The 24,646-nt window shown below is 50.6% G+C and overlaps 1 protein-coding gene across 2 annotated transcripts in view; it reads left to right on the top strand.

Annotated features, from left to right (window-relative positions):
* The window catches only part of SEZ6L (seizure related 6 homolog like), a 167,567-nt gene that overhangs the window by 89,547 nt on the left and 53,374 nt on the right, over positions 1-24,646 (top strand). For both annotated transcript variants that reach the window (XM_053929081.2, XM_053929080.2), the window contains exons 2-5: positions 16,916-17,674; positions 17,877-18,010; positions 18,769-18,961; positions 20,819-21,004. In XM_053929081.2, coding sequence (XP_053785056.1) covers positions 16,916-17,674; positions 17,877-18,010; positions 18,769-18,961; positions 20,819-21,004 — 1,272 coding nt within the window. The remainder of the gene's footprint in view (positions 1-16,915; positions 17,675-17,876; positions 18,011-18,768; positions 18,962-20,818; positions 21,005-24,646) is intronic.

Raw genomic sequence — 24,646 nt, 5'->3', positions numbered from 1 at the left:
CAGTCTCTGATCAAAAATTATGGCACGACACTGCCTTGTCACGAGGCTAATAAAGCATGTTATCCTGCCTGTCACAGAAGCTGCCTTACCGATGCTGTATGCCCTCCGCCAGGGCCCCACACTAATCTCTCTTCCACTTAGCTACAGGCATAGAAGTACCTGGGAAGATCAATACTGCATTACCTCGCCCACCAGTGTCAACCCGGCTGTGGCCAATGAGTTGTCATTCCTATGTGGCAAGCCTCGTACACGAAGGGAGAGGACCGGGAAAAGAGAGAAAAGAAGCCATCCAATAAGGAGAAGAATGTTACCAGGGCAAAGGGCCCTGGGGAGGGGGTCAGAGAGTCAAGAACACGAGAAGCAGTTAAGGACACTTGCCCTGGAGTTGGACAGACCGAGAGACAGTGCTAAGTGTGCCTGCAGATGCTTCAGGATAACAATGCTATTATTTCTGAGCCTCAGGTTCTTTCTATAGAATGGACACAAACATAGCGCTTGACACAGAAGGATAAAATAAGATGATACGTGGCGAGGTGCTGAGCCCAGTTCTTGGCACGCAGTAAGGGCCAATTGTTATTATTGAGATATTGTTATTATTACAGTTGTTGTCATCTTCATTACTTCCTGGGTAACAATGAACAAGTCACTCTTCCTTCTTGGGGCTCCGGGCCCCTGATTATAAAATAAGAACTCCTCTGCATCTCTAAAACAAACGAGCAACAACAGCAAAAGTGGGAGGCTTTTAAGTTGTAACAGCAAAATTAGCAAAGGTTTTGGAAACTGAGATGTTGATGCTGATGGGTGGGATGTGTGTGTTGTGTGTGTGCACACGCTGGCACATGTGTGCCAGGAGTGCTTTGGTGTGCCAAGGAGGTAAGCACACCTGGTGGAGGAAACAGCACCAGAGAAGATATAGTGGCAAAGAAAGTAAGAGGCAAATTTGCAGAATAGAAGCTATGCGTGTCTCCAGTGCCCTGAAGAGCAAAGATGCGGATTCGGACCTCTCGGGGATTTAAGTTCTGGACCATGGCAGAACCGCCCCATTGTATCTGCACCCCTCCTTTCATCTCTTCTTCAGCCAAGAGGGGGCCGAGATGGCACGTGGGGGATGCACTGCCTCCAGCTTAATGGAAAGCGCTCCCTCGTGTCTCCTGGACACTTGCAGCTCTACTCCCTCTGCCCCCCCCACGCCTTCCCACACCCCCTTTCTGCCCCTCTACGTGGTCAGTCACCTTGAAACCTCATTGCAGGTGAGCCTCACCCCCTGGATTTATTTCATACTTAAAGAGGGAGCTACAAGGAGCGATCCCCATTCAAGGATGTAACAAGGTGTCCACTAGTGATCCAGGCACCAACATGAGGAGGAAGCATGGCCGGCCCACCCTTGGGAAGGGGAAATTTGTATTGAAATAATGTCCGATTGGCCTCTTTGGATATTCACTTGGTTCAGGTTTTTATCCAAGCCATTCATGTGGTGCTTAGCATGCGCCTTTATTCCCAAGTCCTTGGAAGATAGGAATAACAGGATAGCCATTAAAATAGTAATCATTATTAGGCTGCTGTCGGTCTGGTGGTAACTGCATGGTAGGAAAGCAGCTGGATAGATTTTCTATCAAAATGAGAAGCTCTGTGCTAGATTTTTGGCAGTATCTCCTAAAGATGAACGTGCCACACTGTGCAAACGGTATTCTGTTGGAAATACACCCAGTGGTAATGAGTACATGCGCGCATCAAAAACACGTAATACAGCATCCACAGTTATCTGCATGACATCCCGAACCTGGAAGCGGCTCAAATGCCCATCAGCAGTCGAATGGATAATTTGCGGTATAGTCATAAAATGGAATACCATGCAACAATAAAATAGGAATGAATTACCACTACACGCAACAGCGTGGGTCCATTTCACAAATATAATGAGTCAAAGAAGCCAGATACAAAGAAAACGTTGTGTAATTATCCAACGAATTCACAAGCAGCCAAAACTAATCCTCAACCATAGAATGCAAAATAGGGGATATTGAGGGGCGTGTGACAGGAAAATACAGTACGTGCTGGCAATTTTTGCTTCCTGCTCTGGGGGCTACTTATAGAAATGTGTCCAGCTTAAGCAAGCTCCTTGAGTGGGCGTGTCTATGCATATATCACACTTCACTCAAAGTTTATGAAAAGCATTCAGAAGGACGTTTGGGAACGAGGAACTAACTATGGTCTGCATGACCATCCTCCCTTGGCGTTTTGGACACAAGAGACCTGGGTTCTCCACCCATTGCTCTTATCACTCAGCCAGGCTCTCCCTGGGTATCTTAATACCAAGTGGCAAACTCAGACCGTCCGGGCAGAGGTAAAGGGCAAAGCTCAGGACCCCCTTTGCTCCTGGCCCCGTAGCCTCCGACAGGTGTGAGCACCTGGGCGAGGGCCAGCAGGGGCTCTGGATTTAGCTCACCTCCCTTTCATCCCCACACCTCCCCCAGGAAGGGAGACTGTTTCCAACATATTTCATACCTCCTTCCACATTGCTGAGCCCAGTGCCTGGCCCCCAGTGGGTTTTCAGGGAGTTTGCTGAAAGGTTGAATAAAGGTACGGATGAATGAATGAATTGCTGTTGCAAAAAGTAAATAAGACCACGTATTTAGAATGCTTTGAAGAGTACCTGAAATGGGGCAGGGCTAGAAATTAAGGGGCTCAGTGTCAAACAGGCCTGGATTTGAATCCCAGCTCCACCACCCACCCCCGGTGTATTCTTGGGTGAGGGACGCTCCCTCTCCGAGTCTCCGTTTTCTCATCTGCGAAATGGGAAAACAGACAGGCCTCAGACCACAGAGCAGTTCTCGGGATGCGCGTTACAAGGGTCAGAAAGAGGCAGTCGTTCCTATCATTCGGTGCAACTTATTGGTAGCCCTGACTGACGTCCCGGTCATGGTCCAAGAGGAGATTGTCATCTTCCCTCCTTCATCTCTCTCTCTCTCTGTCACAAGCCCCATGTGAGCCGAGCCACCCTTGGCAGAATTGGCCATGGCGTGAATAGAAGGACATCCTTCCTCCACCCCAGAGAGATGGCCCAGTGCCAGTATGTGCAGGCACAGTGCCCGTGAAGGGGGCCAGGTGGGCGCCAGGACACTGGGGCTCTCTGTGTAGTCTCTGCGGGTCAGGGGGCCGGCAATGGCCACTCTGACAACCCTTAAATATGCCCCCTCCGGTACTTCCCCCGAGTCCCACACCCACCACCTGCCCGCCGGGCAGGCCGGGGAGTGAAGGGAGGCTCTGTGCGCCGCCTGGGCCCCAGGCCCACGCACACCCGAGGCGTTGTTCTTGTTGGCTGCGCGAGCTCATCAGGCTCCCAGAAGAGGCTGGCTGGGCTCCCAGAGGAAGACACTGAGGCCCAGGACTGAGGGAAAGGGGGAGCCTGGGGCTAGGCATTCGGTGGTGCCAGCCTACTCCCCAGCACACACTGAGCTCATCTGCTCTGTGAGAACCTGGACCCGGGGAGGATGAGAGCAGAGACGACGTGCTGTGCCTCCCGCCTCTCCCCAACACGGAGCATGTGTTCCATGCATGGTTATAAGATGGGATGGACTGGGGTGGGATGGCGTGAGATGGGATGGGGGGAATAAGCAGGGATAGGAGGGGTGGTATGGGAGGAGATTGGAAGAAAGGAGTGGGCTGGGATGGAGTAAAACAGAATCAAATGGCTTCTCCTATTTCTGGCCCAGGTCCCCCTTGAAGTTGACCTAGAAGGGAGCCGGTGTGGGCCTGGCATGGACAAAGTCTATGGGGGAGCAGGGGAGAAGTGGGGTGAACCAACAACTGTTTCTTCCCCCAAGCCCCAGAAGGCACAGTGGTGGACCCCAAAGATAAACTGTCCTTTAAAATCACCTGTCTGGTGACATAGATCAGGGGAGGGATATGAGAGACCACCCTGCCCCGCACTTTGCGAATTATGTCCCGGTCCCAGTCCCCGCAGTTCGTTGGGTTGCTTTGGGCAAGTGGCCAGACTTCTTTGCGTCTCAGCTTCCTCATCTGTAAAAGGGGGTAATAATATTATCATCTACCTCCCAGGCGTGTGGAGAAGAGATACTGAAATGACCGTACAGAAGTAGGTGCAACAGGACCTGGCATATAACAGGCACTAGTCACCATCAGCCTGTATCATCATCATCGTCGTCGTCATCACTGAAGGTGGCTTAGGTTTTCAGCTCTCTGACTCCCACTCCAACTCCTGACTCGATCCTGCGGTCCCACTTTTGGCTGATTATGGGGGTTCGGTGGTCCCCATGATGACCTCAGGTTCCATGATCTGCTGGAAGGACTCGCAGAACTCAGGAAAGCCATCGTGCCCAGAGTTCTGCTTTACCACAGCGAGAGGATGGAGACGAAGGTCAGCAGAGGGAAGAGGCACACGGAGCAGAGTCTGGGAGGGACCGCGTGAGCTCCTACTCGTCCTCCCCCAGTGGAGTCATGCGGACAAGGTGTAATTCCAACACACGGTGCTCTGTGACACCCACAGAGTGCGGTCAGCCAGGAAAGCTCACGTGAGCCTTGGCGACCAAGGATTGTATGGGGGTTGGTCATATAGGCTTAAGTGACCACCCATGTGGCTGATCTTAGTCTCCGGCCGTCTAGAGGTCCAATACCAAGCCCAAGGTGCCCACCAGAAATCACATTGCTAACCCCCACTGTCCCCAGGCAAACAAAGATACTTTTATCAGGCAGGATAGTATATTTCAAGGTTTTAGAGCTTCCTTCCCGGGAACCAGGGACCGTTCTTTGGAATGTGCAGGGTGTGGACAATCCCCACCTACTGAGTTAATCCTTTACTGCGCAATTACAGGGGGACCCCCAAAAAGCAGAATTACCTTCTGGAGGACGGGCCCCTTGTAGTACAGGTTTCCTCTGCTAGGTGAGTGTTCTAGGAACCCATCTGTATCAGTGCACCAGCTGGCGTTGTTGTGAGAGGCTGCATTCAGCTTCAGTGAATTTTTTTTTGAAGGCTCATCGCATTTGCCCATTTCATGGTGGGTGATGTACAAGCGTACCTGCCCACACCGCACTGAGTGTTCAGCAGTTTTTGAGCAAAAAATGGCATGAACCCTGTGCCCCACCCTCCCTGTTCACCTGATCTTGCCCTGACTTTTTTGTGTTTTCCTGGATGAAAAAAGTCCTCAAAGGGAAATGTTTTGCCAAGGTGAACAAGGTGAAGCAAAAAACAGCAGAAGCACTTAAAAGGCATCAAAAACTGTTTTGAGCAGTGGAAAAAATGTCTCAATAGGGGTTTTGCATCAAATAGAGTACTTTGAAGGTGACTGAAGTTTAAACATGTAAGAATAAATATATAGTTTTTTATACATAAATTGCAGTTTTGGGGGGTCCATCCTCATGTATATTGTCATTCCCCTTAAGGAATTATTCCATTCTACAGAGGATAAAATCGAGGCCCAGCGATGAGAATGGACTTCCCAAAGGCCACAGAGCGAGGTGATGAGGCATCCTGACTTGTCCTAATCCAGAGCTTGGTCCTTTGAACCTCAGGCCTCAGTTTGCCCATCTATGAAATGGTGACGCTCGGCCAGTTTCCCCACCTCTGAGGTGCCTGTGGATCCTGCCTTGGTAGAAGCTGAAATTGCACTTTTCTCTGCAGTCCAATCCCCAGGACGAGCACCTGATTCTCTGCCACCCGTGGGCACACTTAGTGTCCTCCTTGGTCCCCAGGGGCCTCTTAGCTGGAGTGGATCCTGTGCTAATTTGTTTGTAGTAGGACGCACTTGGCATTCACCCGGAAGGCAGCCGGGCTGGGGCCCAGGGAACAGCTAGAAGAGAGCTACAAAACAAAGAAAGGAATGGGTATGGGGGCCAGACAGCCCTGGTTCAAATCCTACTGACACTTCCTCGGCATGAAAATAAAGATAGCAATAGCCACTTTTCAAGAAAAGAAAAAAATAAAAACAGCATTTCCATGCCACAGGGGAAGCCATGAGAAGGTCTTATTCATCCCTAACAAATAAAGCTTGTCCTGGGGGTTGTCTGTTATGACTGAAGAGAGGCCTGCCCTCCTATCTGAAACGAAACAAATTAAGCCTCGAAGTTGTAAAGCGGCTGTGAACATCTTAAAACTCAGTCGTCCACACAACTCCCCGCATCGCCCCCGTTTTTGATTCTTTAAGATTGATCGGGCGAAGGTCACTCTCCTAATGTTACAAAGCCAGAAGCTGAGGCTTCGAGAGATGGCACTTGCTCAAGATCACAGGGCAGCTTGGGGGTCAGGCCCCCTGACTTCCTGCGGACTCTCCACCTCTGAACGTGGCTCAGGAGCCTCCTGGGATGCTGATCTGCTCTCTATTCCTGTCTGGAACGCTGAGCACACAGGTGATGAGAAACAAACTTCGGGTGTGTTTTAAACTCACTCGCAAATGGTCTGGACTCATTCCCAAGCATTGTATTTGTCTGTGTGAGCGCAGAGGTAATTGAATTGACAGCAGACTTCCCGCCGCGGGTTTTCTCTCTGAGCCGTCTTGTGTGTCTGTCTCCCAGCCTTCCCTCAATGACTCACTGATTCTCGTGTACACAAATAAATCACGCCGTGTTCCTCTCCCCCTCGCTACCGGCTACCGCTACCGGCAAGAAATCACCAAGTCAGCCAGGAGACATGAATGGAGATGGGGTGGGTGGGGGGAGGTGGGGATGGAGGTGGGAAGGGGGGGAGCGTTGAAATGTTAATCAGTTGGCAATGATGTCAACCACAGTTAATCAGATTGTTAAAGACACAAAGGCAGGATCACACCCCAGCTCCAGCAGCTTTCAGGGCTCATTCACGGGGAAGATGGATGCCCTCCCCCGCCTCTGCTCTGATGAGATGTAACTGGACATGAAAGAATGTTCAAGGCTTTCTGAACCCCACATGAATTGCAAAGGAGGCCCATTAGTGGGGAGAAGCCAGCTCACAGAGGACAATTATCGGATAATTACTCTTGTAGCCAAACGCTGAAAGAGTCCTTTCTTGCCCGCACAAGCTTGTCCTTTTAACACCTGCTGCAAGCCCCCTGAGAACCCCTGGCTTTCCGAAGCGGACTCTGAGGGGCAGGGCTGGCAGCTCACACGTGCAGTTTGCTGTGCTGTTTGGGGGATACGTACCAGGCACCACAGTCTCCCCTCCATCCGTATGACCACAGCCTGTGGGGCGGGGCCTGAAAAATGAAGACACCACGCAAAGTCACCAGCCAGGCTTCTCTCTGCCTTCCCGCTGCTAAAGCAAACCATGTGATTAATGGGGACGGGAGACCTTTGTACCGGATGAAATTAGGTCTGTGATTAGAACAAGCCAGGGTATACATTCTCCACCCATGACAGCGTAAAGCAAAGCACGCTTGTCTGATCTCAAGTTTACCAAGACTCGCCTTTTTGATCGCTGGTAGTGTGGAGCGCCTACTCGTCTACGACCCCCGCTTGAAGAGGTGGACTGTATCTCACACACCCAGTCTTGCTCTCCACCAGCGCTGCAGGCATTTCACAACTCATCACATAGATACTCACGGGGGCCTACTATGTGTCAGGCCCATGGCCATGGCATAGGCCAGGGAGACCGAGATGAAGGAAGCAATGCGATCGCTGCACTGGGGAAATTACTCCTAGTGGGGAAGACAAGAAAAAACACAGCCAAGCATGATAGTGGGATTGATGCTGTGATGTGTCTCTTCGCTGGTGTGAGGAGGTGAGGGAAGATGAGTAAATGCAGGGAGAGGCTAACAACATCATAGGCAAATTGGTGGAGCTCTGAGAGGGGAGGGAAAGAGAGAGGCATCAACGGACCTCCGGAAAAGTGAAATGATTTCTCTGGCCTGGGGGAGGCAGAGAGAAAGAGGATGGGGAAGCCTGCTGGGGCAGACCACCAGGAAGTTCCCAGGAAAAGGCAAGGAGTTTCCAGTTTCCCAGAGAGGACCGCAGGCCCAGGCAGGGGTGGGTTACGAAGATCCCTCTGGCTGCTGTGGATGGAATGGGCTAGAGTTACTCAGTAACGTCCAGGAGAGAAGCAGGGTTTTCTCCGCAACGGCTATGGGGACGGTAGGGTATCTAAAAACATCTTTTGAAGATACAACTTGCCCTCTTTGCTTCTCTCATGGTGGGACTCAGGTTCTTCGGTGCGTCATAAAAATGAAAAGGTGAGCCCCCCCCACTATCCCATTTGACTGTGTTGGATGCAGCCCTGGCGCCTCAACTGCGCATGGGGTCTGGCCCGCCTTGGGTGCTTCCCTCACTCTGTCTGTGACTTCGGTGCAGGGCGTCACCAAAGATAATCACCTTAGATGGTATTTCCCAGAGTGATGGCTTCTGAGCATGCTGGAGGGCCGATGCCTCTTCTCCCACGGAGGGTCGCGCTGCCTGGGAGAATGCATGGGGCTTTGCTTTGGGGTCCTGAGCTCCTTTCCCATCACCGGCCGCTGTGTCCTCACAATGCAGGCGGCGAATCACAGATGGCCTATCGATGGTCCCAGCCTCCTCCCCTCTCCTGGCACCCATTTCCCTGCCAATGAACTCCTCTCCAGGGGGAAGGAGGAGATGGAATAGAACTCTGTTCCTTTTAGTCCTGAGGATAAACTGGGTGAAAAGAAAGGAAGTTGGAACGACTGGCCCTTGCGGAGGCTTGAGGACCAGGCCACAGCCGCTCTCACTGGACGAGGTGGGCACACGGGCTGCCAGTGGTGTCTGCCCACTGCCCTGTCCGCCCTGCCCAGCCCGTGCAGAGCTCGAGAATTTCTGGGCTTGAACGTCACCAACTCCTAAGCTGCTAAACACCCCCAAAGCACCCTTTTTTTAAACTTTAACTTTTTAAATTTTTTAAATTACAGTGAGGCAGGATTTCCCACCCCTGTGGAACTGTGGGAGCAGTTGGAAATCCTGAGAAAGGCTAGGGTTTGTCCTCTGTCCTCCTCTGAAACTGGGGTGGCAAACCTCAGGGGGCTCACCATCCCTGTTAGCCATTATTACTGATTATTATTGCTATAAACATAGCAGGCACGTGGCAAATTAATCGAACTGCATAAAATGATGCACAGTAAAAGCTGATTCCCTCTCCCTCCTCAGGCTGTGGCTTTTAGGTCATTCTCCTGAGAATTCCCTGGACAGTTGACCAAAGATGGATATTTATTGAGGAGTTACTTGAGAGGAGGGTCCGGAGAATGGAAACAACATAAATACTGCTAAGACCCTGGTTCAGTCACGTACCTGTTTATATTCTAAGGTAGCCATTGAAAAGGGATGAAGTGGCCATTGTGTGCCGACATGAAAAGATACTTGTGATGGCTCTGAAGTGAAAAACTGGTGGTGGGATACTAGTGTGTGGAATACTATACAGCAGTGAAAAGTGACTCGGTCAAAACTACACTTACCAACGTGGACAAATCTCCAAGTGTTGAACAATAGAAAAGAAAAGATCAGGTTTCAGAATGATTCACGTAGAATGACTGTGTTTCTATGGTTTTAAAACATGCCACACAATCCCATATATTGTTCAGAGGCATCGACATTGTGTAAACAAATAAATGCAGACAATAAATAACAAGAGCAGTAAAATAATAGGGCACACAATGAATGAGAAAGCTGAAGGTCAAGTTTGGGACAGTAATTACCCCGGGGGGTGGAGAAGATGAAGGATGTGGCAGGGAAGAGCAAACTAGCACTTCAACTACGCTGGTTCTGTTCTCTTTCTTAAGCCGAAGGTGCATACCCATGGGTACTGGCTGCCTTAGCCTTTAACTCTTTTTGAATGACAAATATTTCAAAATGCATTTCTTAGTAAGTGACAGAGCAATATATACAGTGTAAGAACTCCGTGACTGTGCAGACAGATAGCGACATCAGCATTCCCGAGAGCTGACAGGCTGCTGCGTGAGCACACTGCTTTCCACTCGAGATTTCATTCTTCTCTCTCACAACCCAAAGAGATAAGGCCGGTACAGGTTCACCTTGCAGATGAGAACAGTGAGGGCCCGAGAAGGGACGTGATTGTTGAGGGTCTCACGGGCACTTAGCCGCTGACCCTGGAACACGAGAAATTCTGACTCCAGCCCCACACAGCTGTGTGTGCTACCACACCTCTTCAGGTAAAAAGCACTCTATTATTTTTATATAAGTACATTTTATTTGGAGATTCAACAAGATCATACTTACACTGATTCCCTTTAGAAGGCAGGGCTTTGAGCCCTGGCTGGTGTGGCTCAGTGGATTGAGCACTGGCCTTCAAACCAAAGGGTCACTGGTTCGATTTCCAGTCAGGATACATGTCTGGGTTGCAGGTCAGGCCCCCAATGTGTGGGGAGGCAACCACACATTGATGTTTCTCTCCCTCTCTCTCTTTCTCTTCCCCTCTCTCTCAAAATAAATAAATAAAATCTTAAAAAGAAGAAGGCAGGATTGATGGACAGGGAGGGAGCAGGGCCGTGCTTATATTTTTTATTTCATATGCTTCAGGTGTTTTTGCATTTCTCAAATAAACTATTTTATTGGAAAAAATAAGTTGAGGGTGTGGGAAAGAGGAAAGAGTACAGGAAACAATGTCAGAAAGCGTTGAACTCTACCCCAATTGGCTCTATGATCTTGGACAAGTCACCTCCTTTCTTTGAGCCTTGCTTTTTTTTTTAATCTATAAAAACGTCACCGAACTTTTGGAGGTCAAATGCCATCTCCGCTGGGGCTGCACTTTGTAGGGTGTATGTCGCCATCTCTACGTCAGTGATGTTAGCGTGGGCGCACAGGCGGGGGCAGTAACTGAGACAGGAGACAGAGCCCCTGCCCCCATGTCCCAGGCAGTCTTCCCAAAGTCCGGATGGACCTATCGGCAGCATTAATCTAGCTGAGGGTCCTCCTGCCCACCGGAGTGACTAAGCTGGTTGTGGTGGGTCGTCTTGAGCTCAATGAAAGGAATGGGTTGTGCTCATCAGCTCCAGCTCTTCACCCCAGGGGGACCTCTGGATGCCAGCACCTGTGGCCTGGTCCAGTGGCTGGCACATAAAAGGTACTTATTGGATGGATGGATGGAGGGAGGGAGGGAGGGTGGGAGGGAGGGAGGGATGAATGGATGGATATGAATGAATAAATTGATAGTCAAATGGGAGAAGAAAATGCAGTCCTCATTCAATCCAAGTTTTTATTTATGAAATGGGGACGATGCCGAGACCTTCCCCAACCTTGAAATGCGTGGATGCGTGCAAACACAGCTGATCAGCTCTGAGAATGGGAGGGAAGGTCTACTGCATTCTGGGGTCAGTGCCAGGTCCCCTGGTTTGTTCACCCAGCTTAACCCAGTGGTCACCATCCAGAGCAATTTTGCCCCCCATCCTACCCCACCAGGGAGATTTGGCAATGTCTGGAATCATTTTGTGTTACAACCGGGAGTAGGAGGGAAGTTGCTACTGACATCTAGTGGATGGAGGCCAGTGATGCTGCCCAATATCCTCCAGGACTGTCCGTGGCTCCCCAGCAAAGGATTATCCAGCCCAGGTGTAGAAGCCATAGAACTACCCAGCATTCTTCAGGGTGGTCCAGATGTTCCTGGTTTGGGCTTTGGTTTTGTGTGGTGTGCTTGTTTTGCTACTGAAGTGCTGTGTCATCCTGGGCAGCCCATTTTCCCTCTCTGGACCTCAAGTCTCTCCCGGGCACGGTTTGAAACCATGGACTCTAGGAGCCACTGGATCTATACGATGTGATATTTAATTTTTGGTTTGTCTGTGTTTGGGGCCAAGCAAACCAACCAGAGCAGGCTGGGCAGGCCCGCACTGTGGAGGGTGAAGGTACAAGAAACCACCGCTGATTCGGATATTCATCATGATGATTAGAATGTAGTTAACATTCTGTAGGACCCTTTACCCAAAACACATCAACTGATGTACCCACTAATCCTGCCCCCCGCAGGTACTCACCATGAGAGGAGCACTCTAATGAGAGAGGGCTCATCCTCCCCACCAGGAAACTGAATTCCAAAGGGGCTCGATGACTCAGAGAGTGAACGAAATACTTCTGTGATTACAAATGTGTCTGTCTGCCTCCCCTTGGCCTCTCCATCACGCGGTGCTAAAGGCAGCCTTTAACCCCTGCTCTTTTCTTACATTATTTTTAACTTTAGAAAGATTTAAATATTTATCATACAGGCTTTAGAAACATACCAAAAAGGAGAAGGAAGAACATATACCCCCAGCAGTCCCACCACCCAGAGGCAGCCAGGGCCATCCTGTTGGTGCAATTCCTTCAGGTCAAGACAACTCTCTGCGTTGCGATTTGTTTGAGTTGGTCGTTTCTGGTCATTTTCATACATGCCGTTGGGTTTTACATCTTGCTCAGTTCACTGGACCTCATAGCCGAAGCATCCCCCAGCTTTTGTCTCCTCCACGATGCGTTCCATCACTTTGCAGCTCCTGGATGCTAGGCTACCACTTGGAATCCATGTCGGTCCTAGCCATTCATTCCAAGGCTGCCCGGAATTTAAGACAACGACCTTTAGCCCCAGCCAGTATGGCTCAATGAGTTGAAACATCGTCCTGTGAACCAAAAGATCGTGAGTTCAATTCCCAGTCAGGGCACATGCCTAGTTTGTGGGTCCGGTCCCCGTATAAGAAGCAGCTGGTCGATGTTTCTCTCTCACATTGATGTTTCTCCCCCTTTCTCTCTCCCTCCTTTCTTCTCTCTCTAAAATCAATATACATGTCCTCGAGTGAGGATTTTTTAAAAAGATACCGAACTGCAGTTTCAGAACTGTTTCATTTTTTACTGTAATAGGACGCTTCCCAGTCCAGTTTCCCATCTCCCCATCCAAGTTAGAAAAAAGAGAGAGATGTGCTTCCCCCTCTATCTGGGCAGCAGAACAAATGCTCAGTCGCCTTCAATATTGCTCCACTCTCTCTCCCGAGAGAGGAGAGCAGCGGCAATATGGAGTCAATGGAAGCTCCATCTCTTCTCTCTGATACCTGTATTCCGTTACTAGTGGGTGGTGTCTGTCTTCTTAACCCCCTGAGTGCAGGGCCCTATCCTAGTGTGCTGACACTCTCCTGCAGAGTGACAGCCACCAGAGAGTGGGCACCCGACGCTGTCACTCATTGGTTGGTGGGCAGTGTTTGAGCAGGGCACTGAACACACGTGATCGACGGGCAGCCAAATGTGACTGTGGCGACTGAACATTTTAAGGGCTCTGAGAAAGAGAAGCGGATTGAACTCGGTGGTCATTGGGGCCCCCGGCATAACCGGCCAATTCAAGCAAGTTCTGAAGTTGCTGGATCTTTGAGGCCCCGGAATCCAATTTCGACTAGTTCCCAGTAGGACCTGGTTTGGCGTGGCGTTCCTCTGGCCAGCGTCCTGGCGGAGAACAAGGCCTTCGGGCTTCGTAGGCCACAGGCACTGCAGACCACAGATACCCATCTGGCTTGAGCACGGCCTTGAGTTTGGAGCTGGTCAGGGAGACTCCAGCACATCTCAGCCCCAAGGTGGAAACACTAGGGCCAGGGAGGTGAATGTACCTGGTGGTACACATGCAACCTCAGGTTTTCAGAGGAAAAGGGCTGAGTAGTCCACTGGGCCTACTTCCTAAGAGGCTTCCAGGGCTTCACCCTGGGCACCCCCAGCGATGTGAGTGGTGGCCGAGGGAGGAAGCTGGTGATGGAATCTCTCTCTTGCATTTCCTTCTGCTCTTATTGGCTGCGTTAGATCTTGAAGGGCTGGGGGGGCCAGGGGAGGTCACAGGCCTTGGAAAGTGTCACCGCCTGCTGCACATGCTTGCCACCTGCTGCCCCAGGCACGTAGAAGTCAAAATTAATGAGGGATGCGTGGGAGGTGAGGGGAGATGACAAGATCCGGAAATGAACTTGCGTGATGATAAGAGTCCCTAGAGAAGCTTCTGAATCTTCAGTTTTCAAGACCCACCCCTGGGGAGTCAGACAAGGTGGGTCCAGCAGAGGAGACTAATAATTTGTGTTGTAACAAGGAATATGGTGGGGGGATGGGGAGTACCACCTGGGAGGTTTGACAGATGGCTCACCCCGCAGAGATGCAGACAGAGAGGTTTAGAGAGAGGAGTGGGGTGGGGGGAAGAGGCTGTTTCAAGTTGAGGAGGAGGATGTTAGTGATCACAATACCATAAAATTGTTTTTTTTAATTTTTATTTATCGATTTTAGAGGGAGGGAGAAAAAAAGATTGAGAGAGAGAGACATCGATTTGTTGTTCTGCTTACTGATGCGTTCATTGGTTGATTCTTGTGTGTGCCTTAACTGGGAATCAAACCTGCAACCTTGGCGCATGGGGACAATGCTCTAACCAACTGAGCTACCCAGCCAGGGCTGTACCCCACAGTTCTTAAGAGAGCTAGGAGCATAGTCTTTGACACCAGGAGAATGAAGTTGGGAATCCAGCTTTGCTCTGTGACCTTAAAACATTACTTAATGTCCCAAAGCCTCAATTTGCTCATCTGTAAAATAGGAATAGTAATTTCTACCTAATAAGGCTGAGAAAGAAATGAAGTAAAAAATGAGGAATGAAGAATTAAATGAGAAAACAAAGCATTTAGCACATGCCTAGTACATATTCACCACTCAATAAAACGTTATAAATATTGCTATTATTATGGCCAAGGCCCACCCATGTGCTTTTTGTCCTTTATAATCCTTTTATCACCTTCTCTGACACAACCTGTTTTCCTAATCTCTCCCTCCCTCCCACCCTCCCTCCTCCTCTTCTTCTTCCTCTCTCCCACCTCCCCCACTTGTGATCGAGGGGACATTTTTATGAAGGGACGAGTTGAAACTAATGTAGTCACAGGACCCGCCAAAACTCACAAGCCAATGTCAGGGTCAGAGCTGTCACTGGGCCCTTTTGTAAACAAGAGGAACAAAAGGCTCTACAAAGAGTAATTACAAATTATGCGACCTGTCCAGAAATTGACAGAGTCAGAGCTGGAAGGGGCCTCAGCCCTTATCTGGCCCCCGCAGCCCACTGGACACAGAGAGAGAAGATGGAGAGAAGAGGAAACCTACACAAAGTTCTGCTAGGGGGTAGAGGCGAGAACAGGACCCCCACCGGACCCCTCAGCCCCTGGTGGCACTGAAGCACGGCTGGGTCTCAGGAGCTAGGCTTTCTGACCCTCATACTCCACTCTTCTTGTCCCATCCCCTTCTGCTCACTCCAGTCTACAAAGAGAGCCGACATCGATCTTTTGATAAAAGTGACCCTGAGCATAAAAGCCACAGCCTTGGGGCAGACCCCCATCTGACCCATTGCTATCAGGTAGACAGAGTGTCTCTATCACACAAAAGAGGCTTCATGGACTTGCCTAGGCCCCTGCGGCTTGTCGCTATCAAAGGCAGGATTTGAACCCAGGTTCAAACTCCAAAGCCTCAACGCTTCCCACCCTTGGCCAGGAAGCCTGCTTGGCCCCTGAATGCCCTTAATCTGCCCTCAGGTTATCCGTGCGCCCTCTCCTCCCCACACCCACACCCGCCAGCACCACCATCAGCCGGCCAGGTGCGCGCGCTGGCTAGTGATCAGCGTTACCCAGCAGGAACATTTGCTAATGCCAGTTGCAAACTCTTGCAGCCTATAGAGATTGAGCCACTGCCGCCCACTCTGCGAAAGTAAATGAGCCTTTCCAAGGGCTGCGGAAATAAATTTAAATGGCAGTGCTGGAGGGCCTGAGACTGTGGCTGAGTGAGTGTCGCCCTGCAGAAAAGCGACAAGGACAGCAATCAGTCCTGTCTAACTTGAGATTGTCATCGGGCATGTTCTGACCACTCCAGCTTCCCGCTGAGGTCGTGTTCCAAGGATGACAGTAAGAACAGTGACATGTAGTAGGCACTCACTCTGGGTGACAGCCCCATATGTATGCATGTGTTTGTGTTTGACATGCATTAACCTACGGAAGGAGGACAACCCCAGGAAATAGGGAATTAAAGCCCCATTTTACAGCTGAAGAAACTGAGGCTCAGGTAAAGCCATTGGTCACCATGCAACTGGCAGAATGGGTCTCAAATAAGCTCGTGAAGCTGATTTTTCAGGCAGGCATGATTCTGCCGAAGGGCTGCCGGGGCCGGTCCTTATTTAAGATTACTGAGCTGTTTCACTTTCAAGACGAAAATAAATCAGAAGGCGTCAGCAGGGTGTACAGGGCCACCAGGGCCTGGGCCTGACTGACCTCCCCACCTCGCCAGCTTTCTTTGGAATTAGCTTCCACCTCTGCTCCCTGCCCCCCTGCATTTCTGCTGACCTCAGCCAGACCTCGTGATCCTGAATCCTCGAGTCTTTCTGTGTCTTCCACAAGGTCACTTATATATTATTCAGTAAAAAAAAAATACTCTCAGTCCCAGGAGGGCGATCCAGCCCTGAGCAGGGGCACAAAGCCTGAAGGAGAGAGTGTGGGCGGATTACAGCCCACTCACCCTCTTAGCGGGGGTCCTTGTGCGGTGAACCACCTGCCCAGCTGTGTTCAGTGGTCCTGCTTTGCAGAGTGGGTGAGGGGCCTGTCCCCTCTGCCCTGGTGGCATGCAAAACTTCCCTCTTTCTAGGCATTTATCCCATCAAATATGATTATTTCTACTTTCCTATCCCCTCTCCCAGTTCATATACAACTAGACTGCGAAACCCCTGCGGCCTCGGTTTCTGTAGCCCTAAGGCCTAGCCGAGGCCTGACACGATCGACCCTCCACCTCTATGGCCAGCAAAAGGAGAAAGGGAGAGGAAAAAATGAAGATGGAAAGGGGATAAAGAAGGAAAAGAGGGAGAAAGGGAGGAAGGGAAAGAAGCAGCCCCCATATCTGTTCATCGGCTGTGCCAGAGCCCGGACAAGCCTTGGGAGCCACCTTAGGAGGGCTCCCCTCTGAATCTGAGAGAAGGGGGAGGACCCAAACCCCCAGCCCCAAGCTAACCGGTGTCTTTTCTCCTCTCTCCAAGATGCGCCCCTGGAGGGAGACGCTGGTCCTTCTGGTACTTACCTCCTACCCTCGGGAGCACTAGGGAGCACCCATCTGAGCAAAGTCAGCCTGGAAAAGCAAGTGACAACTGCCCCTTCGAGTCCAGTGCAGTCGGGGAAAGAGCTCCAGGACCCGGAGCTGGAAGGGGCAGCCCCCTCTGTACACCCAGAGCCCGTGGCCCTGTCCACACGGCTTCCAGAGGAGCCCAGCACCAAGCTCACCTTCCCCCACAGGAAGAGGCTGCCTTCACTCAAGCAGGTGAACTCGTCCAGGAAACAGCTGAGACCAAAGGCCACCTCTGCAGCCGTCCTCCCGAGGGTGGGCTCCCAGCCTGCATCCCCAGGCCTGGGTCTCCCCTCTTCTGCCACGAAGAAGCCTGGCCCACCAGGTGACCCCGATCCGGTGGCCTCCGCGGGTGGGGAGACCCTTCGGCTGCCATCGGAGGAACCCCTCTGGCTGGACCGGAAGGAAGGTGCAGTCCCCACAACTCCCGCACCCCTGCAGATCTCTCCCTTCACCTCGCAGCCCTATGTGGCCCACACACTCCCCCAGAGGCCAGACCCTGGGGAGCCCGTGGTGCCTGATGAGGCTCAGGAGGCTCCTGCTGAGGACGCCAGTCCGATGACCTTGATGGACAAAGGTGAGAATGAGCTGACCGGGTCAGCCTCGGAGGAGAGCCAGGAGACCACGACGTCCACCATCATTACCACCACAGTCATCACAACAGAGCAGGCCCCAGGTGCGCAGCCCCCAACCCTGGCTCCTGCAGCATCCACAAGGCACCCGGGTGGGCGGGGCCTGGGGGCGGGGAGGTCCCGGCCCCACCGTCACTCACCATCTATTAAACACTGGTCAGAACAGTGCTGAGCAGCAGGTGGTAAGTGATCCTCCGGTATCAGTTGAGCTCCTCTCGGGGTCCTGACTGAAGTGCTCTCCTCCAGCTCTCTGCAGCGTGAGCCTCTCACACCCTGAAGGGTACATCGACTCCAGCGACTACCCACCGCTGCCCCTCAACGACTTCCTCGAATGCACGTACAACGTAACAGTGTACACCGGCTACGGGGTGGAGCTCCAGGTAACCGCAGAAGGGCGCCGGAGTGGCTGCCTCTTCCAGCAGGGCGTCTCTGGAGGACCGTGCGGGCCAGGCTTCCCTTAGCATCCTCACTAGTCCAGTCCTCTCCTTGCCCTCACTGGGCACACGTGAAGGGAAGGGGCATGTTGATACCTTGTGAGGCATTATGCCCAGAAGGAAAGTCTTCTGATGCCCCCTGTATCAAACACACGCACACTCAGGGAAGCCCCACCTAGTTCGTTGGATCCCTAACCTTTGGCCCATAAACCCAGATGGAAAATAAAGGGGATACTGGGGTTCAGACACCTGGATTTTGGGGTTGTACTCTACCAGTTAAAGCTGCATGGTGTTGGTCAAGGGGACTCTGCCTCTCTGCGCCCCAGTTTCCCCATTAGTAGAATAAAGACGACAAAGTTGCCACTTGACGGAGTTGTGGGGAGGAATAGATATGACAATGCAGAGAGCATTCAGCCCGAGAGCACACTTGGTATGTTACCAGCGACGCTCACCCTCTTCTAGACCTTCCCCACTGACCAGCCCGTGGAAGGCCTCTTCCCGATGGACTGCAGAGACGTGCCTGGAGCGGTGAACTGTGCAGTTCACTGTCCCACAGAGGAGGAAAGTGGGGTGGAGCTGGAGGAAGAGGCCGGTACCACATGGTGGAAGGCCCTTCTAGGCCAAGGTTAGAAGTCTGGATATGTGCCTTTTCCATGGCTCAAAGGTGACTCAGTTTCTCTCTGTCCACCCCTGACTGCCCCCAGGTGAAGAGTGTCAACCTGTCTGAGGGGGAGCTGCTCTCCATCCGAGGCGTTGACGGCCCCACCCTAACCGTCCTGGCCAACCAGACGCTCCTGGTGGAGGGGCAGGTCATCCGAAGCCCCACCAACACCATCTCTGTCTACTTCCGGACCTTCCAGGACGATGGCCTCGGGACCTTCCAGCTGCACTACCAGGGTAGGCTCAGGCCGAGGCTGATGGGATGTAGCTGTTTGCCTCAGTTTCCCTCTGGAAACATGATTCTCAAACTTTTTGTCTTGGGGTCCCCCTGGCACTTTGGTAAAACCTATGGACCTCTTCTCAAAATAATGTGTTTAGGAGCATAAAAAATGTCAACCAGAAAGGAAACCAGTCAGTGAATTACAGTCGTCAAAATATTGTTTTAATCTCTGATACCGTAATCTATGTACCTCTTTAACACATTAAATACTAAACTCTCCCGGCAGTTCTGACAATTACTGTAATTTCAAAGTACCGAGGAGCATAAGAAATATGTCAAGCTATCCATTATGACAGGAAAATAGCTGTGATTTCTCTCCGTGACAAAGTCAGAGGTTCTGTGGCTATGTTGCAGCTTGTCCCTACGCTCACGACTGAAGGAAGCACCACAGTGCAGTTAAACGTGCGTGAGGATGAGAAAGCCACCTTTCCCCTCTCCAGCGCCCGGCTCCTGTGTCTGATGCATGAGTCCGTGGACTCCGGAACGGGGCCCGGCCACCAGGGTCCCTATCTTTTTTCGCTTCTCCAGCATTGCTTTCTTTCCATCTCGTCTGCTTCTGAATCCACTTTCTTTTGCTTTCTGTTCATTTCTTTCTTCGCTTCCTTCCTTTCACCTTCCTCCTCCCTACTTCTGTATTTTCTTGCTTCCTTTATTTCTCCCTGTCTTCTCCTCCTCTTCACTCCCACCCTCCATTCTGTCTTCTTTCTCTCTCCCCCTCCCCCATTTTCCCACGTTCCTACGTCCTGGGCAGTTCCCATGGCCTGGGCTTCCTTCCCTCACCAGGAACTCCCCCTGCCTAACTCTCCAAACATCTGAGCAGGAAGTGGAGTCAGGAGCCAGCCATCTAGAGATTGGGAACCATCCACGTTCACATCACATGGACCAAATATCTGGGAAAACGATTCATTTTTAACTTCCCTGAAGCCAATGGATGACTTTATGTGGGAGTGTTCATTCCATCACAGCTTTTCCATATTGTTGTCTTTGTTAATTAGAAAAATGGGGGAATCCCTTGTTGAGCCATGCGCTTGGGTACTGAGAGCACAGATGTCCTATGAGGCAGGAGAGATCAGACCATAGTATAGGGCGCAGCTACGAGGGATCTAACATCCTCTTATGAAAACTGAGGAGCCCAGCAGAACCACATGCCCCCTGCTGCCACCCCCGTGCAGGGAGCAGCACCCACGTGCCAGACATTTCCCATGTCATCCTTACCACCTCTGGGGAGTGGGGACAATTGTCCACTCCACTGGAAAGGTGATGGAAAGTGGTGTTTAGGGCGCTGTGTCACTTTCTCAAAGTCACACATTGTCTGAGTGATGAGGTAAGAATGTAAATTCAACTTGGTCTCCTCCCAAAGCCCCGCCACCTACCTCCCAGGACAATTGTTTTCAAGTTTTCCTCTCCTCTGACATTTCCTGAAGAGCCAGCTGTTCCCATTCAGGTCCAAGGGCCTGCATTTTTCGCAGACTTCTGAAGCATTGGTGCGGGCGGCACTAACCCCTGCAAGGGCGATACTGCCCTTTCTTTCCCCGGGGACAAGGCCATGCTAGGTCCACATGGAGAGAGGCTCCAATGAGGCTTGGGAGCTCATTTTTTACCCCAAACCTGCTATCTCTGGGCAGCCAGGGCAGGGAGCTCTGGACCACACGATCCCTGTATAATCAGCGAGACACAGACATGCTCTCCTCCAGCTCTCCTGAGTCACCAAGGGCCTCAGCTTTCCTCCTTGGCACACACTGGCCCCTGGAAGTGGGTCATGTTCTGTCTCCACCCTCGGAGAGGTGACCGTCTGCCTCTGCATTTCTTCCCAGCCTTCATGCTAAGCTGCAACTTCCCCCGCCGGCCGGACTACGGGGACGTCACAGTGATGGACCTGCACTCGGGCGGGGCGGCCCACTTCCACTGTCACCCAGGCTACGAGCTCCAGGGGGCCAAGACGCTGACATGCATCAACGCCTCCAAGCCCCACTGGAGCAGCCACGAGCCCGTCTGCTCAGGTACACTCCAGCCTCAGCTGGACCACACGTGCACGGCTCAGTGAGAGGGGGGAGACCAGCCTCCGGGGCATTAAGACCAACCTCAGGCTTAGGCTCTTACCCCAGGGGAGAGACTGCTCCCAATACAGATAACTGCTGCAAAACACACATCATGTAAAATGTACCATCAGTGACATTCCCTGCCTTCCCCGTATTGTGCAACCATCCAAAGCATCCAGAACATCTAGTTCCAAAACATCTGTAGTTCCAGAACATCTTTACCATCCCCCTGTGAGAGCTCTGTCCCCGTTAGCAGCCACTCCCCATTCGTTCCTCCCCCTCAGTCCCGGCAACCACCCACCTGCTTCGTGTCTCGGTGGATTTGCCTACTGTGGACATTTCCTATCCATGGGATCACACGGTATGTGATCTTCCATGACTCTCTTCTTTCACTAAGCATGTTGTTTCCAAGGTTCATCCTTGTCGTACTGTGTATCAGAACTTCATTTCCTTTTTATGGCTGAACAATACTCCGTGGTTAGATAGACCACATTGTACCTGTTCATTCATTGGTGAGCGTTTCAGTTGTTTCCACGTTGGGCTCTTATGAATAATGCTGCTGTGGATATCTGTGGGAAAGTTTTTGGGTGGACGTGTATTTTCATTTCTCTCGGGTGTGAGGAGTAGAACTATGACCCAGAAGGAGAATCGTGGGGTCGTATGGTAATTCGATGTTTAACGTTTTGAGGAAGCATCAGGCTGGTTTCCACAGTGGCTGCACCACCGAGCATTTACGTTCCCTCCAGCCACGTTCAAGAGAACAAGTTTTCCACATCTTCACTCACACTTATGTTCCCTGTTTTCTTGTTATCATTGTAGCCATCCTAGTAGGTATGAAGTGGTGCCTCATTGTGGTTTTGATTTGCATTTCCCCGATGGTCAATAATAATATTGAGCATCTTCTCACGGGCTCCCTGGCCATCTGTACATCTTCTAGGAGACATGTCTGTTCAAGCCTTTGCCCATTTTCTTTTATGTGGTTGTTTGTCTTGTTATTGCTGAACTGAAGGAGTTCTCTATAGATCCTGGCTACAAGACCCTTATGAGATGTATGATTTGAAAATACTTTCTCCCATTCTGTGGGCTGTCCTTTCACTTCTTGATAGTGTCCTTTGATACAAAAAAGGTGTTTGATTTTGACAAAGTCTAATTTACCTATTCCTTCTGTTGTTGCTTGGACTTTCGGTGTGACTGCTGCCATATACGGAGCCCAGTGAATATGTACGGAGCACAATGCCAAGGCTGCAATAGCACCTCACAGCAATTCTACATGGCGGGACCCTCATCCCCATCACACAGATGAGGAAACTGAGGCTCGCGGAGGTGCAGGCACTTGCCCAAAGTCACCAGACAGAAATCGACTGAGTCCAGAACCCTACTCTCCTGAGTTTCTTCCTTACTACGCCGTCACTGTGCAAAATGGGGTCTGCAGACCAGTGAGATTATTAGAAATGCGCAGCCCTGGGCCTCATGCAAGACCACCTGAATCAAAATCTGCATCTTAACGTGCCCCTGTGTAACTCACATGCACATTATAGATTGAGAGGCACTGGGTCATCGCACCCCGTTCCTGCACCAGTGGGCAAGGCCTTGGCCATTCGCGGCTGCCATGGCAGCAAATTCTTATGAGATTCCCAAAAGCCCTGCTGGTGACCAGGAGAGTATGAGCTGCCATATTAACTGAGTACCTACTACGTGCCAGGCCATGAGCCAGACACAAGGAGCACACTTGGAACAATAAACATAATTCCTGCCCTCCATAATCAGTGTAATCCAAAGAGCAAATGAGAGCTGATAATGAATTCTGAGATTTAATGGTTGCAGCATTGTTCCCCCAAGGCCTTTCAGAATTTTTCTTCTTTTCTTTTTAACAAAGAAAAAAAAAACCCAAACCATAGAGCAGTTGGTCTCTACACCTCTCTCACGTTAATTTTTATCTATGTGTGAAATCAAGGAGAAATTAAGCCTCAATTTGTGCTAAGAAAGATGGATGGAGAGCCACAGCTAGCAAATTGAAACTGAACAGAGCCATCAGTCGGCTTAATAAAGCAAGAAAAGGGTGGAAAGGCAGCAAATGAGGAGCCGCTCAGGGAGGACAGATGGCCGGCGGCCCCCTCATGGACAGTGTCCTCCACCTCCTTAGCTCCTGAGCCATAGGACGTTAATGCTGGCCCTGCTTCAGCACCTACTCTGTGCCAGGGACTGTGCCAAGCCCTCTGCATGCAACATGTCATTGGTGTCTCACCACAGTTGTCTAAGGAGGGTGGGATTATTATCACCATTTTACGGTGAATTCAAGGTTCGGAGAGCTTCAGTAACTTGTCCTAGATCCACAGCAGATTCTTGGCTGAGGCCAGGTTTGCACCTCTAATTCAGGACAGGTAGGCAGCCTGGGGAGAGACATGGTGCTCTGTCCATGGTTCTGAGAGGAGAACAGGGCCCCTTGGCAATGTCTTTGCTCTAAGTCACAGCCGAGTCCAGAGCAAAGAGAGCTGCCGACCTTTCTCTCCTACCCAAGTCCTTGTTTGTTGTACAATGCTCCAAAAAACACTTAATGAGAACCAAATATCTCCTAAGAATACAAACAGGACTACCTCTCTACGCTCGTATTAACTCTTCCAAGTTCATGAATCACTCTTTACTATTTATTGTATTTTTGTGATAAAAGTATTACGTGGTTCTGGTTGAAAAAAGTTTTCAAGAAATACAAGTGTATCAAATACAGGAGCAAATCACTTTTATGTTCCTGGTCTCACCTGATCTTGCATACAGCTCATTGAAATAGACATGGCAGACCACCTTCTAGCTTTTCCTTCCCACTTAAAATACAGTGAGCATTTTCCCTATGTTCCCAAGTGTTCTTTGAGAACACGGCTTTTTAAAAATTGCATGAATGGAATGTATTGATTTTACCAATCCCCTGTGAGTAGACATTCATGTTTTTTCTCATTTTTGTCTCTTAGAAAAAAATTTAGCAGTGAACACCCTCATTCATCAACTTCTGTGAAAACCTATAAACCTTTTCTCAGAAGAAATTCCCAGAACCTTAATTATTAGGTCACAGTGCTTGAAAATACTATCTAAGCTTTTTCACTAAAATTCCATCCTGAAAGGTCATACAGTTTGCATCCTAACCGGTCCTGCATGAGAGCGACCGTTTCCCGTCACCCCCTCATCACCAAGTTATTGTTCCTTTTCCCCTTGACCAATCTGGTGGATGAGAATAGAATAGAGTTAACATTTGCATTTCTTTTATTATTAGGGGGGCTGAATTTTTTAGTGCTTACTATGTACTAAAAGTATATTTTATCTTTTGTAAACTGCCTATTTATGTCTTTCTTGATGACCATTTTATAATTAAGAAGCAGGGCACGGCCAGCACCACTGAAGCATCCTTAACTCATGGTCATTTCCTACCATAGAACACACGCAGTGATGGCTCCAATCATGGAGTGACACTTCCTATCATACAGGAGGAACCCACCCAGAGGACAGGGCTTTTCCTTGGTCTCTCTCCTACCCTCCTGTTTCTCCCATGAACGGGTAGGAGTGGGGATCAGGGGAGGATGTAACTCTCTCTCTCTCTCTCCCCCCCTCCATTAC

Source organism: Desmodus rotundus, chromosome 7 (genome assembly GCF_022682495.2).
Source record: "Desmodus rotundus isolate HL8 chromosome 7, HLdesRot8A.1, whole genome shotgun sequence".
Lineage (NCBI taxonomy): Eukaryota > Metazoa > Chordata > Mammalia > Chiroptera > Phyllostomidae > Desmodus > Desmodus rotundus.
The sequence above is the reverse complement of the archived record's forward strand: the minus strand, read 5'-3'. Positions and strand labels throughout refer to the sequence as shown.